Here is a 17,100-nt window from a genome sequence, read left to right on the forward strand (position 1 = left end):
GAAAAAGCTCGCTGGTGTGCGAGACACCTCATAGAGCAGTGCTGGGCACAATCTATTAGAATCTTCAAATCAAAAGCAAAAATCACTTTGAATGTTTGCCTCCGTGACTAAATCCCGACGAGCCAGACAGACATATTTTCCTGTCTCGTGGATCCACTTGAAAAGTACTTTTGCGCCGCTGTGAGCTCGCTGCAGTTATTCTCGTAGCCCGTTTTTGTCCCAGTAAAGATATTCATAGCTTTAAAGAAGGGAGAGGTAGCCAGACTTCTCCTACCCCTACAGACCATGGTGCAGTGCAACTCACTCAACACACTGGCCTATTTTGAACACAGCTAGCTGCCGTTCAATATGAGTCCCACGTACATAGACACTTGAACGTGTCACGTGGGTATCATGTTCCCATGTCAAATCAAAACCCTTCTTCCTGTCACGTATTAGCACGGCGGCACCACAGGGGAGATGTTGCCGAACGTTCTCCGTGTTTTTTTTTTCTTACCGCTTGTCTCAGATCTTTAATGAAGAACCAGAGGACAGAAGAACGCGTTGCCTGTACGGTCTAATGAGAGCTGCTGGCGTGCAAGTGGGACACGTGAGCCTTGAATTCTCATTGTCAGGCAGCATCCATGTTGACAGGAAAAAAATGAATCAATTCCCACTCTGACAGACGGCCAACGTCGCACATGACAGGTAGGAGGCACAATAGCGGACCTGCAGTGCAAAACGCAAGAGAAAAAAAATCACTTTCCAGTCATCATCGACTTCTGCCACATAGAGAGGATGAGGGGGGTCACTTGGTGACAAGGGTTGTCGCTGATCAGATGAAGGCACAGTGCATGTTTTGAATCAGACACGATGCTCTCGCACGATTTCAAAACACAAGACTTGGTTAATTTCAGAAGCTTCTCATGGACCTTGTCGCCCTACGTCTGCTGTTGGCTACCTTGAGGAATATGAGTCAGAAACTGCATTTACAATGTTCGCAGGCGAACTTAATTCGAACTTCTCTGAACTTCTTCATTGCAAACATCGGTCAGTCGACCGTCTAAGTGCTTATTGCACAACATGTTGTCGTCTAAAATGACGGATAACTGCAAATCACAAACAAAAGTGTATGATCCATGAGTGAAGACCACAACATGTTCTGGTTCAAAAGAACAAGTTTTTATTTTAAACAGTCGTGCCGTTCGCATTTCGACATCGTGAGACAAAGACGACACCCAACGAAAAGTTCACACGGCAAGTTAGTGAGACACTTTTTTTTTAATGTGGCAATCCCACCACTGTTGCTGCTGCTGCGTCTGGTTCAATTCATTGTTTGAGTTGAGAGCATTTCAGTTCTACTTAAGTGCCTTGATTTTGTAATATTTCACCGCTGCAGTGTAAACAGTTTATATTTTCCACAAAGTTCTGCCGAAAGTTATAAAATATGGCGTAAACACTGGATCAGACCTGTCGCATAAATATGATGCACAAAGCCTTTTACTTCTTCGGGCCTTTACTTCAAGTTAAATGACGCTCACATCCCATTTTTATGAGCTACTTACCCACAACACGACACATGACTGGCAAAAGAGGTGTAATGATTTGCGGCGTCGTGGCATCTTAAAGGGGGAACCACTTTGAGCGAACCGCCTCCTCACTCCTCTCTATATATTTTATTAAAGTTGCAGCAGATCTTAACAGATGCCCTGGTAACTGGAAAAATAAGTGGGATGAATGGCCCGCCTTACGGACGGAAGACATTTTCCATCCGTGCCGTGATTCATCACATGAATCATGCATGAGAAGCGAGCCGAGTGTGGGAGACGGATCTCTGCGTATACATTTGTATTAGGCGCAAGTTCTTCTTCTTCTTTTTTTTTTTTAAATCTGAATCCCAGAGCAGGGCTGCGCACTTATGCTGAATAATATCAGTGACTGCTCTCGAATGACGAACGACAATGGGACTGATGGAGGTAAAGGGCAGGCAGGTGGACAAGCCGGTTGGGGGTAAGTGGCAGAGTGCCAGCTGAAGTGATGCAGGCTGAAGGGAGAGGCTGGTGCTGGAGTTTCCCTGACTCTGGAGAGGGCAGAGCGCTTGAATAATGAGGTACAGACTGGAGTACGCAGCACAGTGATGCGGAGAGTCCCGGGCTGAGGAGGCTGACAGAACCAACGCACCAAGTTTAGGGGGAAATATGCTGGAATGCACAGAATCCTTCTAACCAAAGAGAGAGTGAGAGGCAGAGTAATAAGGTGGGACCAGTGAATCCTGCTGGGTCCGTGTCTGGTGGTAATGATGTGGAGGCTGTCATGCCTCTGCGGGACAGTGAGAACAGCGATGGTGGCAACAGGGAGAAAACAGGTGCGGAGGGAGTGGGGGTGTGGGGGGTTGAATAATTGAATATACAGAATGGAAATCTTGCTCGCCGCAGGTGGAGGCGACGCGACAACTGGAGATTGAGCGCTTCCGGAAAGTCAAACCGGGTCAACTGGTCAACAAGGAAGTGGAAGGAAGTACGAAGACAAGATTGTGAGAACGTAACGCAATCAAGTCTGAAGGTGAAACTCCAAGAGGACCCGGCTGCTTTACGATGTTGTGTAACGCTGCAAGTTTCTGGATTGATCTCACTTGTTCTAGGTGTTTGTTTGCGTTTCCATTACAGTTTTTCGCAAAAAATAAAAGCGATATTTCTGAAATTTCGACTAAGTACAATTACGATTTGCCGGTGCTTCCATTGAATGGTGAGTGGCGCATAAGCCGTAATTCTCGTACAATCTTGTCCCGTGAGATTTTACGAGAATTACGTGCACTTTTGTTTGTTTACAATTTTTTGCTATCAAGAATGGTTGTCATATTTTTCTCTTTGATTACTTGAAAAAATATTCTGTCTCTTCCTCCGTCCAAACATAATGCACAATACAAAAAAGTTGTTTTGAGAAACAAACATACTCACACGAGACAAGACCAAACAGGAAATGAAGCGAATGTATGAACCGCCTTTTTTTTTTTTTTCTGTATCTGTGACTGTTTTCACATGAAATTTTAACCGCCTTTAAACTTGTCTGCTGTTTTTTTTTTCATTTGAGTTTTTGTGGGTCTTGATAGTTGGAGATATTCTGAAACGCGGGGGCGTTTCCTCTTCGTCTCTCTTTCAACTGGAGATACTGTGAACACACCGGCTGCACAGTTTGGTTTGGAGAACGATCACAGCACACCCAACTACCAGGGCTGGCAGCCTTGAAATGTGCTGCCTGGCAACAGGCACAACAAGAAGCTTTTTCAATAAGGGCAATGTGGACTTTTTATGTATTGCTGTCTCGGCGCCACAAGACTCATTGCTAATATTATTATAGCTCATATTTTCATTCACTCACAGTTTCCTTTCCATTCACATTGTGGGTAATGGTTACCAGTCGGCAGAGACAAACCCTTTCATATCAGTTAAGATCCTCAGCTGAGGCAGTTTTGTTTTTTTTGGTATGTTAATTCAGGGATGACTTCAAAGTGAAGAAAAGTGTTATGTTACCGCGAAGCTTGTGGACATGAAAGGCGCCACGAGAGCTGACTTCTGTAATTGGTCTTTCTCATGTAACTGGTTTCCCTGAAATAAATTGAGCATTGAAAAAACATCAATGTTGTGTCACTTCGACGCAACTAAGGGTCGAGAGATGTGGCAGGACAGCAGCGACGCTAACCAAGCGTTTCACCGGTCTTATACAGCAAGTTAAAACCATTTGGACTGGTGGATTGATTTCGACGGCCAATCATATCTCGATCTCATGAGAAATGGGGGCTGCAGCATCAGTGAGCCATCTATCTATCGATCATGAACTGAACTAAGTCATTAACTAGTTGATGCATCCAAGGACAAAGCCGGCAGCTCCCCGAACTCCCCTGTAGACTCATTAAAGCAATGACCCAGATGGCCGGCAGGGCTGCCGGAGAACTCGCACGGTCGCCTCGCAGTGTCGTAGTAGCAGTGGTGATGGGAGTTCACACGGTTTGAGGCGGAAACACACTCTGGCTGAGTTGTTTCCTGCGTGTAAATCTTTGCTAAAGTGCAGCTAACACGAGCATGAGCGAAGCCAAGCGTGCAGAGAGCAGTCTGGTCTTCTTCTTCTTCTTCTTCTTCTCTCTCTCTCTCTGGCTCTCTCTCTCTCTCTCTCTCTCTCTCTCTCTCTCTCTCTCGGTGCAAGAACAACCTCTGCATATGAGATGAGTTCCAGTCCGGAGGCAGAGCAGCGGGGAGAGAGCTAGCACACAGAGGGGAACGCTTGCCACCGCCGCAGCTTCTGCAGCACCGGGACGTTAAATATACAGTTTCTTTGTGCGTCGTCGATCCTCCTGCGCGCGTGGATGGTGGTGCGCAACGATTGGCGCGCGCGCGAGGGAACGATCGGACCGCCGACACGCTGATTGGCCGCGCTGCCGTGCGGTGGGGGGAGAGAGGGGAGGCGGGGCGGAGCGGTCGGGGGGAGGAGGATCGTACCTATCCTATCCGGACCGTGAGCCCGGTCAGCCAGCCAGCCAGCCAGGTTCCGGAGGTGGAAGGTGGGGGGGGACTCGCTGCTGCCGGTGGTGGGAGGCTGTGTGTGCAGAGGGGACGGCGGAGCGGAGGCAGGGAAAGGAGAGAGAAGGGGGAGGAAAAAAGAGCGGGGAGAAGAGAGAGAGAGAGAGAGAGAGAGAGAGAGTGAGAGAGAGAGAGAGAGAGAGAGAGAGAGAGAGTGAGAGAGGGAGAGAGCGAGAGAGCGCGAGAGCGCGAGCTCGAAGGCAGGCAGCGGGACTGACTGGAACGCCGCCGCTCAAACACTGCAGTCTTTCTCCGGCTTCTCCAAGGGAACCGTCCTCCTCCGCCGCCACCTGCTCCACCGGCTCCCGCCTCTCTCCGTCCACTTTTTTTTTTTTTTTTTTGCTCCCGTCTTCCCCCCCGCCCTCCCCGCTTTTCTTCACTACTTGCCTGGACGTGACCGCCGTCGTTGGACCAACCTGCTCTCCGCGCGCCTCCACCCCACCGAGAGGGGGCGGGGGTGTGATTGACGGACTGTAGTAGAGGGAAGAGGAGGAGGAGAAGAAGAGGGGACGCACACTTTGCCTCACTGATGACAGTCTGGAAATTAATTACTCGCCGCGGACAGCAGCAGCAGCAGCAGCAGCACAGAGAGGCTGCACAGAGGAGACAGAGGGGAGAATAACTGGGAGTTGGAGCCGCGTGGCGAGCAGGTAGTCGGGAAGGAGCGCCAGCTCAAGCCCACCTGCGGGGCCAGTTTCCAGATAAAAGGGACAAGTTAGCGGAGAGTCAAAAGACGACGAGCAAGGAATTCCAAAGGGAGACTCATCTAAAGAGCCAAAGCATGATCCTGTCACATGCATTATTCATCACCTCATGCTTCTCTCCAGCCTCCCTGCATCTCTAAAGAAAAAAAAAAAAACACCCCCCGCCCCCCACTCATCTTGCTCATTCGTTTTTTTTTTTGCTCCCCGCCTTAAATTTCTTTTCTCCTTCTTGTTTTCCTGCTCATTTGTGCATGCGGAGCGGAATACGCGTCGACTGTCACAACCACACGCTTTAAACGCCGTCGTATTCTGTCGACTCTGTGGGGCTAGTCTGTGAGCTGCCCCTGCCGAGTCAGATTAAGGCGACCCCCACCCGACCTCCTCTTTCCCCGTGGGTCCTCCCCTAGCCGAGACCGCCTGCTCTAGGGGGTCTCGCCCCTATCCAGCCCAGGCGGGACTTCCTCCCCGGGATCGTCTCTTCCGAACCGTCCCGCGAGATGAAACTGGGGGAGCAGCTTAGCTGCGGGAGCAGAGGCCGACACCTGTGCGCCTGCGATTACAGCCGGAGCGGCCGGGGGCGTGCGGACGCGCCAGCGTGTGTTGGGATGATGCCCTGAAAACACACAGAATTACACAGGTTGCCGAGGCAGGATTATGCGAAATCCCCTCCGCCGAGTATCGCCAGCGCAACGGGATTAAGGAACTTTGCTGGCCGGTGAGCGGCAGCCCCCCGTCATCTCCCGCAGACCTGCTCTGTGATAAAGTACAATGATCGTTGTAAGCTTCCACTCGGGGGTCGACTGCCGGGGTCACGGTCGCCGGGAGCTAAACTGAGAGCAGGCAGAAGTTTCAACCTGTCAACCGTGAGCGGAATTGCCTCTGGTGCCAAACCTCACAGACTGATTCATTTTACTTTTTAATTTTTTTTTGGCCACAAGAGACTGACTTAGCTTTCACAATGAGACGCTCGAGCACAGACGAGACTCCGTACCGGCGCAGTCCGTCCCTGGACAGCAAGGCGGAAACGCCGCCCTTCTCCTCAGGCTTCCACCGCTTCAGCGGGGAGTTCGAGTACAAGCGGCCGCCCTTTGCCTTTGGCTTCCACACCACCAAGGGGCCGCAGACCTCTAAGGGGCGCTATGCGCAGGGCAAGAAGTACGTGGTGTTTTACCTGGACCTCTCCTTCATCTTCCTCCTAGAACTGCGGCGCTGCAGGATGGCCGAGGGCTGCATGATCGCCCTGCGATACGGAATGGTCTTCTTCAACCTGCTCTTCTGGGTGAGTTGCATCTTTTTTTGGACCCTATCTGACAGTGTGTGTGTGATGTGTGCAAAACTGTTTTCCCCGTGTCTTCTTTCCTTCTTGTTTTGTTTTTTTGGCTGTAAGGAGTTTCTGCGCAACGTGCCGTGCGAAGACAGGAGAGAGTGGATGGGCTGTATTGATTCCGATCATGTGCACAGCGCGGAGCCGCGAGTGGGCGACTGGAGGTTTCCCGCCGCCAGCTCGCTACTTTAGGAGTGGGGCGTGTTTCCTCGGTTAAATCTTGGCCGTAGTTTGAGCGTGAACTGCGCACAGCGCCGCTTGCTGGCGGGGAACTGCGGTGCTGGTATTCTTCAGCTGCTCCTCGAGTCCAGTCTGGTCTGGTCCGGTCCTGTCCGCACTATCTGACCCTACCTGCTTCCTGTCGGCGGCTCCCAAGTGGGAAGGCCTGTCTCCAAGTGCGCGCCTCGTTCCGACAGCTCATCACTCTCACAGTTTACCGCCGAGACTCTTTGCTTTGTCCGTTTATCTGTTTATCGCGCTACTGCCATGCTGGCTGGCTGTTTTTTTTTTTTTTTTTTTAATGCGAGCTGAATGGATTTTGTGCTTTACCTTGATTTTAATTTTTTTCTCCACACTCCCAGTCTTTAATGCCGTCGGAATGAGATGAAGCCTTGAACTTTGAAATGTAATCTGTCGGCCCCGATGCAATCTCCCTCGGGGAATAAGCGACCTCTTCACCTCCACATTTTCTGGCAGTCATAAACCTCGTTCAAAGGAGGGCAGCCGAGTTTGTTATTAGCACTATGTATGCGCGCCCGTGTGTGTGCGTGCGTACGTATGTGTGTTTGTGTGTGTGTTTGCTGCCAGGCATGTTGGGGATAAATAACAACCACATGACCGCGACAAGCCGTCCTCCTCTACAAAGCCAATTGTGTTATGGTGCTCCAGGTAAGACGGGTAGAGCCTCTCCGATAGAAATCCTGTCTCTGAAGATGACACGTCCCCTCTCTCCGCCGTCAGACTTCACGTCCCCGGGATTTCGAGGCAGCCGGCAACATGTCACACGCTACATCGCATTTGAGAAGCCGAGGTGACGCCAGTGTTTTTGAAAGTCTGGAAGGAGTGTCACCATCCGTCCCCCCACCCCTCGACCCCTGGCGATAAGATTTAGACTTTACTTTACGCTCATAAATTCCATCAAACATATTTTGTGAAAATGTTTTAATTGCATTGTCTCTAATGGCCAGCAGAGGGCTACCCCACTGAATACCAGCACCAAACCGTGATTTATAAGGTGGCTAGTTTATTTGTTGATTGACCTGGATGGAGAGACACAGCGCTGCTCCTCCACCAGCTCGGTTTTCCAGCGTCAGACTGACGACGGCACTTCACACAAGGCGGACTGACATTCTTCACAAAAGCACACTGTTTTGTGTCAGTGGTTTCGACGCAACTTTTTAGTGGAACTGCCTTACATTTTTGATCACACATGTAGCCTTGGATACAATAAATCGGTCTGAGAGAAACCTTTGCAATGGTTTCTCTCCTTCCTTGCAACACACTTAGCAAATGCAATTTGTGCGCTGGGGCTCGACATCATCCGAGAGAATCATTTCCATTTTGTAAAGGCTAATAAGAAAACGAGATTGTCCGCTGGATAACGCAAGAAGGTTATTTATTTTGCTGCTCTGGTTTGCAAAATGAAAAAGAAAATAAAAATTTGATGATGAAAAGGCAGGACTTAAAAAATGCTATCAGCTTACATTGTGAGTATCAACTGGAAAGTTGTGTCTATCACCCAGTGTGGCGAGGTGGCCGGTGAGTCACAGTGCATTTCAAGGTCGGCGTGGACGGGCACTTAACCTACTACATCCATGACGGAAATTTCTTCCTTGCTAATGGACTGGAGACCAGCTCAGCACCATTGGACTCGTTATTGATCATAATACATGTCCAAGCACCGTGAGCAATTTTGTCTTTCACAGCAGCGTTCCCCAAACATTGGTTTGGGTCACTGACTACTTGCCACTGGATCTAAAAATGGAGAAAAAAAGAGTGGAAACCCACGCTGACCGGTCAAGAAATTTTTCCAATTCAGAATTTTAGTTTTTACTGATTTTCGGATCTGATTTTCTACCTGAGCTGATTCCAGCTCCCATGCACATCCGACGCCCCGCTGGCTGCGGTACGAGGGGCTCAAAGCAGATAAAAAGATAACAACATCACCATTGCGACTTCGCCGCTATTCCTCTGAATTCTCCGTATGTTTTGCAAAAAGACAACAACAACGACAAAAAAAGAAAAAAAAAATCCCCCAATTGATCCTCCAGCCTGGTTGTCTGCCTGCTCCTTTGAAGCTCTGCAACGGTGTTTACCCAAACCTGATAGTGAGCAAAGTGTTTGATGGAGTTTCCACAAGCTGGATGTGACCAAGAATGTGTGTTTACAGCCCATGAGGAGGATGAGCTGCCTGCTAATCCTTTGCGGTCAGACGCTTGTTTGGGTTTAAGGATGGAAACCGATTGAAGGACAGACCTTCTCATCGCATTTTATTTTATTTATTTATTTATCTATTTTTTCAAATCTCAGCCCGGCATCAAACGGTTGCAGCCATGCTGAGAAAAGCTGAATCTTGGGAGGATTCAAACTGCGGTGGGAAAGATCAGAGAGGCGCTTGCTGAGGCTGGTAAAATAAGACCAGGAGGGGTAAAATATCAGCCCTCACCTGCTGTTTCTCAGGCCTTCGCTGGAAAACCTTGAGAATCCAGTCAACATCCATCCATTTCTCGACAAACTCTGATTAATTAGCAGGAAGTCCAGATTGATTCCACGCTGTCTGCACCTGCGTCGGAATCACTTCACTCTCCAGGTGAGAAGATACACATCATTTTTCAAAAGCAGCAAAAGTGTGTCTCAGTGCAGTGGCGTTGAAGAGACATTATTGAGGCATTCAGAGCCTCACTGGGGTTATTCAGCAGTTTAAAGAGGTTGTTTTGCCTTTAGAGGGATCGGTTTGCATGAGATTCTTGAGAAGCTACTGCTTTTCCAGTCATGGTAGGAGGCCCTCGATCGTCTTTTCCTTCCTCTCGGAACCATTAATGAGGAACAAAAGCCCGTATGCGTTCCAGTCGTTCAAAGACGTCCAGCAGTTTCAGCCGCAGCATGAAAGGAATCCACAAGATCTCGCTTTGCATGTGCCGTGCGTTAGTCTGACAGATGAGGTGACGAAGTGAATGTGTGCGTATATATAGCCACACACATATATGATAAATTACAGTACAAGCATGGTTCTGTTTGGGGATCCCCTGCTCTGCCCGAGGCAGGAAGAGCACACCTTCCTGCCCTTCACGAGCCATTGTGAAAAGCAGCAAACGAGCCCCACAGAACCAGAGCAGCATAGGAATAACATGGTATAGGATAAATGCAACGCAACTGAGGAGCTGGGGGTGGAGGCAGGTTGCTTGTTAGCTGGCAAAGTAAGCAGAGGAAGAGACCGAGTCAGGGCGGTTTTAAAGAAGGATCTCTGCTCTTAAGGTAGTTGTCCAATGGAAAGCTGAGAGGAAGTCAGGTGAGCCTTCAAGGGATTGGAGCTGCTGCTCGCAGGGTGAGCTAATTAGGGCTCGACGGCGTGACCTGCCAGAACCAACCGGATGCTCAATATTTAAACCTGGGTTTCTCACGTCAAAGCGTTGCGGTGGTGCCGCTGCGCCACCACGTGACCGACGATGACCGTCGATGGCCGTCGCCATCATCACGTATGGCCACAAACGCAAACACGGACAATTTGGAGTTACCAGCTAGTTCAGCATGGACTCTGGAATGCAGCGGGAAGCCAGAGCACCGGAGGGAACCACACCCCCCACTCCCAAACCTCCCCAAGCAATGTTCCAGCGCCAGCTTCCAGCTAGGCCGTCTGACCCTATGCTACGTCTGCGCTCGTGGGTCATTCACTCCAACCGTCAGCGCCAATAAAGCCGCGGCTGAAGAGTGCGTGAGTCACCACGATCTGCACACACGACGACGCGCACGGTGACAAGAGTTGAGGTCAACACCGGCGATTGACCAGGGCCATTCAGCTCTGGAATGTGAGTCACTTATGCCAAGCTGGGCAGAAAGAGCTCAGAGCCTTGACACGGCAGCGCCGTTCAGTGCGGCTGAATGAGGAGCGGATACGTTGCTTTTTTGGCTTTGTGCAAAAATGAAGCGCTTCCCCTCCCAGGACGCCCCTCAATAGAATTCAGAAATGTGAAAAGGGCAAAAGAGATTTCTGCAGTAGGCGGAGGGTTACCTTTGCAGATGGAGCAGGAATCGCTTCGACTGAAAATTTCAACTGTGGGCTACTTTAAAAAAAAAATACAGAAAAAAAAATCTGCGATGTTGCACAACACTAATCGTCTTTGGCGGAAAACGAGCGTGCTGTGTGAAAAGCACCCCACAGCCACAGAGCACCTCGGCGAGTGCTGCTAATTTACAGTCACTTTTTTAATTAATCTTGTTAGCGCAAACGGGGCTTTTCCACACTGCAGGGGGAAAAGGGAGGGGTGGTGGTGGCAAAAACCACGTCGCGACGGGTGAGACTGGGACAGAGGGGGAAACGACAGGAAGAAAGCGACGGCAAGGGGCTGGTGATGCTCTGAGCGCTCTGAAGTTGTGTTTACTTGTCATCGTAATGTAGGTCAGAGCCCAGAGGAGGATCCATACGTTGCCGGAGTCGTGAGTCGGCTGCACCAATCTGTGCGGATTTCATCAGATCGATGGGAAGCATCTCTCTCTCTCTCTCTCTCCCTCTCTCTCTCTCTCTCTGCTGATTTTAGTTCTGTCAATCCTGTCCAGACTCCCTGCTGGAGCTCAGTCCATCGACTTGTGGCGGCACCGTGGGGACGCGGGCAAAACTGAGGCTGCACTTTACAGTGTTGGGCTTGTTTGCACATCGGCATATCGCAACACGGTGACACTGGAGAACGTCCGGGAAAAGGATAAAGACAGAAAAAAAAAAATTCTATCTGCTGTATTTGCTCTTTAGCTAATAAAGTAAACACCCCCAGTGCTGGTGGAACACTTCCTATTGGCTGGCTATGGCCACATTTAGGGGCTGATTACACAAATATTTATGCAGTTCTGCATTGTGTTTACACAAAGCCGGCATTTTCACTGAAACCACAAAGACCGAAACTGCGCTTTTTCGAAAACGCTCCTCGGTGTGGATAAGTTTAAAAACGCCACCTTGCCCGGATTCGTGTAAACGCCGGAATGCTGATGTCATAGATCTAAACTCCTCCCCCCGCCATGCAACTTGAGCGGCCATGAGGTGCAGATGACCCCTCATAACAACAACAACCATGTCAGGCAACGGACTTGTTGCTGCTACTAATGACCAGCCGGCAGTTTCACCATAAACCTCCACTACAACAAACTGCAAAGAATATTGAACAGTAACACAGTGTTCTCCGTGGTGCTAATGTTTTTAGCGAGCTCCTGCTTCTTTAAACATGGCATGCTTTATGTGTTCTTCTTCTTCTTGCGCATTCAGGGAGTAAACTTGCCACACCAGGCCTGGTGTAGGTACTACATAGTTTTTCAGTCATTTTCAGCGTATCCGTGTAAACTTACATTTTTTGGAATACGTCTTTGTGTAAACAGGTTTTTTTTTTGAGAGTGTTTTTGAAAATGAAGTTTCAAAGAAGTCTGTGTAAAGGGCCACTAAAATTGAGAGCTAGCTAGCTCAGTAAGGGCGGTTCTATCGGATCAGAACAGGGAGACCCTCTATTACAGGGCTGGAGGGAGGAGCAGGCGATGGCACTACAACAGACTTGCCTCACCATATACACACACACACACACACACACACACACACACACACACACACACACACACACACACACATGCTGATGATGCAATTGTATTTTTTTGGGATCGTGGTGCTCCCTGCTGCTCACCAACTATTTGGCTGAGGAGGTACACACATGGGCCAAGTGTTGCAGTTCTCAGATAAGCAGCCGGCTGCGTTTCACTCTGCTTCTTCACTGCTTCCGTGGCAAAACTGCAGAAGGCTGAGGCGCAACAAAAAGTGTTGTATTCCATGAGAAATTACGTAAGGGAGAGTAAACAAACAAGCGTTTCTGCAAATGGCAACTTTGAGTGTGACGCGATGGCAAAAATACCGTTCAAAAAAAGCCTTTAGGAAAATCTCACAAATGTTTTTATTGGCTCAGTAAAAGCCTTAAATGGATTGTTGGTGAAGCTGCTCTTGCTTTATGACTGCTGCCAGTTGAAAACTGAAACCACTTTGACTCCTTTTCTGGAGATTCTGGCAGTTGCAACGTCACATACAGCCGCCGATGCATTCGTTAGCGTGTTAAAATCCTTTTTTGAAGCTGTTTTTTAAACCATAGTACTGAAAAACCGTATATATTTAAGGAAGAATTAACAAACGATGCTGCTACCTACATGCACCAGTCAATTTATTAGGCAAAATGCTCTGTTAATACAACCAGCAAATCAGCCAATCCCACGGCAGCAACTGCATTCAGGCACCTAACCGCAGGAAAGAAGTCTTGCTGAAGTTCAAAGCGAGCATCCGAATGGGAATGAAATGGGGATTAAAGTGACTTTGAACGTGGTGAGCACGGCCGTTGGTACCAAGGACGAGCTACTGCTGATCTGAGCAAACTATTGCAAGGGTCAGACTAATTTCCACCTGATCGCATCCAGCTCAGGGGATGCTTCTGAAAAAGGGAAGAATATCCAGTGAACGGCAGCTGTGTGGAGGAAAAATGTCTCGGTGTCAGGGGTCAGACTGGGCAAAACTGGTTGGAGACCACAGAGAGGCAACAGGAAGTCAACTAAATCCGATTCCAACTGAGGTCTGCAGACAAGCATCTCTGGACTCACAGCACCTCCGACCATAACGCGGAGGAGAAATATAAATACATTCACACTCACCGGCCTCTTTAGTACTGACCATAGCTGAGAGGTGCTTAAGACAAGCCACACCTCCTTCCAGAAGCCAAGACGACGCACTTCATCAGAGGGAATGCAGCAGAACCCAGGCTTCAAATGAGTTAACAAAGCTGTACCTCGTGTCTGCTTCAGTTTCCCTCTTTCAATGCAGGCAGCAGGCGTCTATATGGGTTACCTTTGACAACGTTAAACAAGTGCGAAAACATGTTACATCAAGGGATTTCGGCAAATCTCATCCGTCGCCTACTCCAGTCAGCTGACACGCCGCTACGAAGCCAAAGACTGGCTGCCTCTCTGCTTGTTTACCTGGTGACACAGTTAGGCAAACTTCAGCGAGGTATCAGACTGCGACGGCGGCGGCTGGCTGCTGCTGGCACGGCCTGTCAACGCACGCTAATTTTATTCTAAACAAAAGTTCCTTGTCAAACATGTTTATGTTGCCGTTTGGCTGCTAAGGTGGTTTTCTTTTAGTGGCTCAGACGGAGTTTTATTTACAACGAAGCCTGTTTTACTATCCCTGCGTCACTTAAATTCACGTTGCTGTCCACGTTCGTCCATGTTCTCCCAATGTTAAAGGCAGAGGAGGACACAACTGCAGCCTCGACCGGCCGAATCTAGTTGCCCTGCGAGGTGTCACTTTGCTTTTGAAAAGCTAATTCTGCCCTGAACCAAACACTGCGGGTGTGTGAGTGATTAGCGCTTCAACTCTGCGCATTAACAATGTCTTTGGTTTGGGATCTTAGTGCTTCTGAGGATTTCTAACATTCTGGATAAAGCCATTTGATATGTTGCTTTGTTGAGGCTGTATTAGCCAATTTGATTGCTTTTTTCTATACGTCTACAAAAAGAATTGCCTTCCCATTGGCGTCTGAATCATTGATATTCTTTGGGTTTATTTAATTGTTTCCTTAAAATGAGTTACATAGCACTAATTATACTGCGACCCCCCCCACCCCCCCCAAGTATTCACGCTTCCACCCGACCTCGGTGATCCCGCTTTTTCGCAGATTTTTTTTTCATGAACTGAACTAATAACTTTGTATAGAGCCCTGCTTATTACTCATTGCAGTTATGTGTGACATGTTTGGAATGAGACAGGAGTAATGTGCAAACGATACAGTAGTACTAAATCACTTCCATTGGCATTTGCATCAACTGTGTTTGTTGTTTTCCTTTTTATTTAATTTTTTGACATTCACAGTGGGGATCCTCTTGGAAACGTAACCCACCCCCACTGTATGTACACTTGGTGGACACCGAGGACAAATTGGGTTTTTTATCGGCCAAACCATTTCTGAGGCGGTGAACACGTGGTAAACAACTGTAAATGCAAATGTGCGTTGCGGTGCACATGCAGCAACTCCAGAAGTAGGACAGGTGGAGGCGGGAGGAGACAATACCATCAAACCGGGAGGCTGACCCCGTTTTGTGAAAGCAACACGGCTGCTACACGCGCAGCTAACGTAATTTCACGCCACTGTTGTTGTTGTTGATTGGGGTTGAGGAGGGGTTGAGTGGGCAGTGAAGCCCGAGTGCGAGGAAAAGGACGATCGGATCCTAATCAGACCTGGATCGAGTTTGGAAAAGGTCGGCGGCAGGTTCGCTGACATTAATGAAAACTGAGCGATGGCTGGCCGACAGATGCGATTCACGAGCATTTTTAATCATTCATAAAGGACACCGGAGGGATAGATGTGTCAAAGTGATGTGCAGGAAGGCGGCCCAGCTCCCGTATATTGCGGTGTGGGGGGTGAGGGGTAAAGTGCGCGTGTGTGTGGATCGTTGTGGAAGGACTGCAGACACGGTCGGCAGAGACAGAAGACAGAAATAAAACTGATTTACACAGCCGCTCATTTACAAAGATCACCTGGTGTCAGGTGCCTGTGTAATCCCGTCAGGCCCCCAGAAATCAAAAGGTAGCCGGCGTGTCACCAAGCTCAGTCCCCAGCTCGGGGAAAAAAAAAAAATTAAAAATAAAAAGGAGACGGCGGCAGATGTGCGAGACAGGGGCGCGTCTTGAAAGTGCATATGCTGAGCTCCTCAGACTCGGCAGACGGGCCGTGGGCTTTTTAATCCGAGACCGGCGCCGCCCCGGCTCTTTACAGACGGAGGCCAGATGGAGGCGACGGGCTTTAACATCCCCGACATCCACTCGGTGGAAGCGGCACGATGCGCCTAATTGACAGCGGAGGTGTCATGAAAGCAGCCTCAGTTCAGGGCGGCGCCGCGGTCCCAGGTGGGAACGCAAACAGCAAAGCGACGCTGATCACAGGCTGCCGCATCCTGTTGTGACGGGCGCTAAAGGCAGCTCGCGGGAGGGAAAAAAACTTCTTGTTCTGAGAGGTGGATTAAATGTTAATCATCAATCGCTGCCGGGGATCCCTGGGAACGTGGAAGAATATGCACTGGGGTTCCACTGTCAAAAACAAAAAGAGTGAAAGAGGATCTCTTGTTATTACTATGAATTAATTTATTTATTATTATGATTGTTGTTGTTGTTGTTGTTATCACTATACAGTGACCAGCCACTTGTGTCAGAGCTTCATAAGTAACAAATCAAATATCATTTTGAGTCAAAGGGTTCAGTGGATGAGATTTCGAAGCCTCTGATACAGAAAACAGCCTCTGTTTTCTGATGTCTTTCTTGATCTGGCCAATCTTTCAGATCCGTTGACGATGCAGTGTTGTCTTTTCGTCAGCATTAATAGAGAGTGAGAACACAACAACAGTCCTACCCGGTGACCTTGTCAGACGCCGTCGCTGAATGTAAATGCGTCACTTGCCAACACGGTGCAGTGTGCGGAATACTAATTGTTATTTTTTTTTACTCAATTATCTCGCTTTTATGATAGCGCAGTGCCCAAAATTTTAAACGACATTCATCTCCAGCGAATTTCCCCAGCCTGCTGTGTATTGTTGTTGTTTTTTAATACTTTCTTTTAAACATCACACGTTGGTCCAACATGTGACGATGCCAAATTTCTACAAACGACAAAGTCTCTGCAAACGTGTCTCTCTTTGATGGTTCCCTTCGTGTCTGTGAGCCTTTTCAAAACTGCTGCGTGTGTGTGCGTGTGCTGTCCACAAAGGCGGGAAACATTTTTGGATGGCGAGTCCACTTTTCCGTCAAGTGCATTTCATGCATGACGGCGACACAATGAGCTCCACAAAAGAACAAAAAAAAAAAAAAAGAAAAAAAAAGGCAGAGGCACCATCAGAGATGGGTTTGAAAAGAGGAAATGATCCCCCCCGCCACCACCTCCAATTTCATGCTAAGTCCCTTCAAAACCCGGCTCCTCGCCTGATCCTGCACTTTATTGAAGTCACATCACACGTACAGTAAGTGCTTGGTTTGCGCCGAGGCTCTTTTCAAGTCCCGTCTTTCGTTTTTTTTTTTTTTTTCTGACCAGCAGCGGCAAAGCAAAAACAAGGGCGCCTTGAATGCTGATGAGCTAGCCGCGCTGTTTTTTCACGTTCACTGTACGCACGCTGCGGCGTTTTCTCCGAGCGGATGTCTCGACCGCCGCGAGCAGCGCCGATCTCGTAGCGAGATCAGCCGGATCAGAGCTGATGGGTGGAGAGATCAAAGGACAAAGCCGCGGCCTCACACGCGCGACAG

General features: G+C 48.9%; 1 protein-coding gene across 2 annotated transcripts in view; it reads left to right on the forward strand.

The window, feature by feature from the left end:
• Positions 1–17,100, forward strand: part of tspan4a (tetraspanin 4a) — a 107,689-nt gene that overhangs the window by 22,493 nt on the left and 68,096 nt on the right. Inside the window, exon 2 of one of the 2 annotated variants that reach the window (XM_076019277.1) lies at positions 6,457–6,536. In XM_076019277.1, the coding sequence (XP_075875392.1) occupies positions 6,474–6,536 (63 nt within the window). In that variant the 5' untranslated portion in view covers positions 6,457–6,473. Of the gene's footprint in view, positions 1–4,706; positions 6,537–17,100 lie in introns of those variants that run through there. The other variant, XM_076019269.1, reaches the window with a different exon arrangement.

The sequence above is a fragment of the Nelusetta ayraudi genome, unplaced genomic scaffold, assembly GCF_046127955.1.
Source record: "Nelusetta ayraudi isolate G7.1 ecotype Tasmania unplaced genomic scaffold, CSIRO-AGI_Nayr_v1 ptg000002l, whole genome shotgun sequence".
NCBI lineage: Eukaryota > Metazoa > Chordata > Actinopteri > Tetraodontiformes > Monacanthidae > Nelusetta > Nelusetta ayraudi.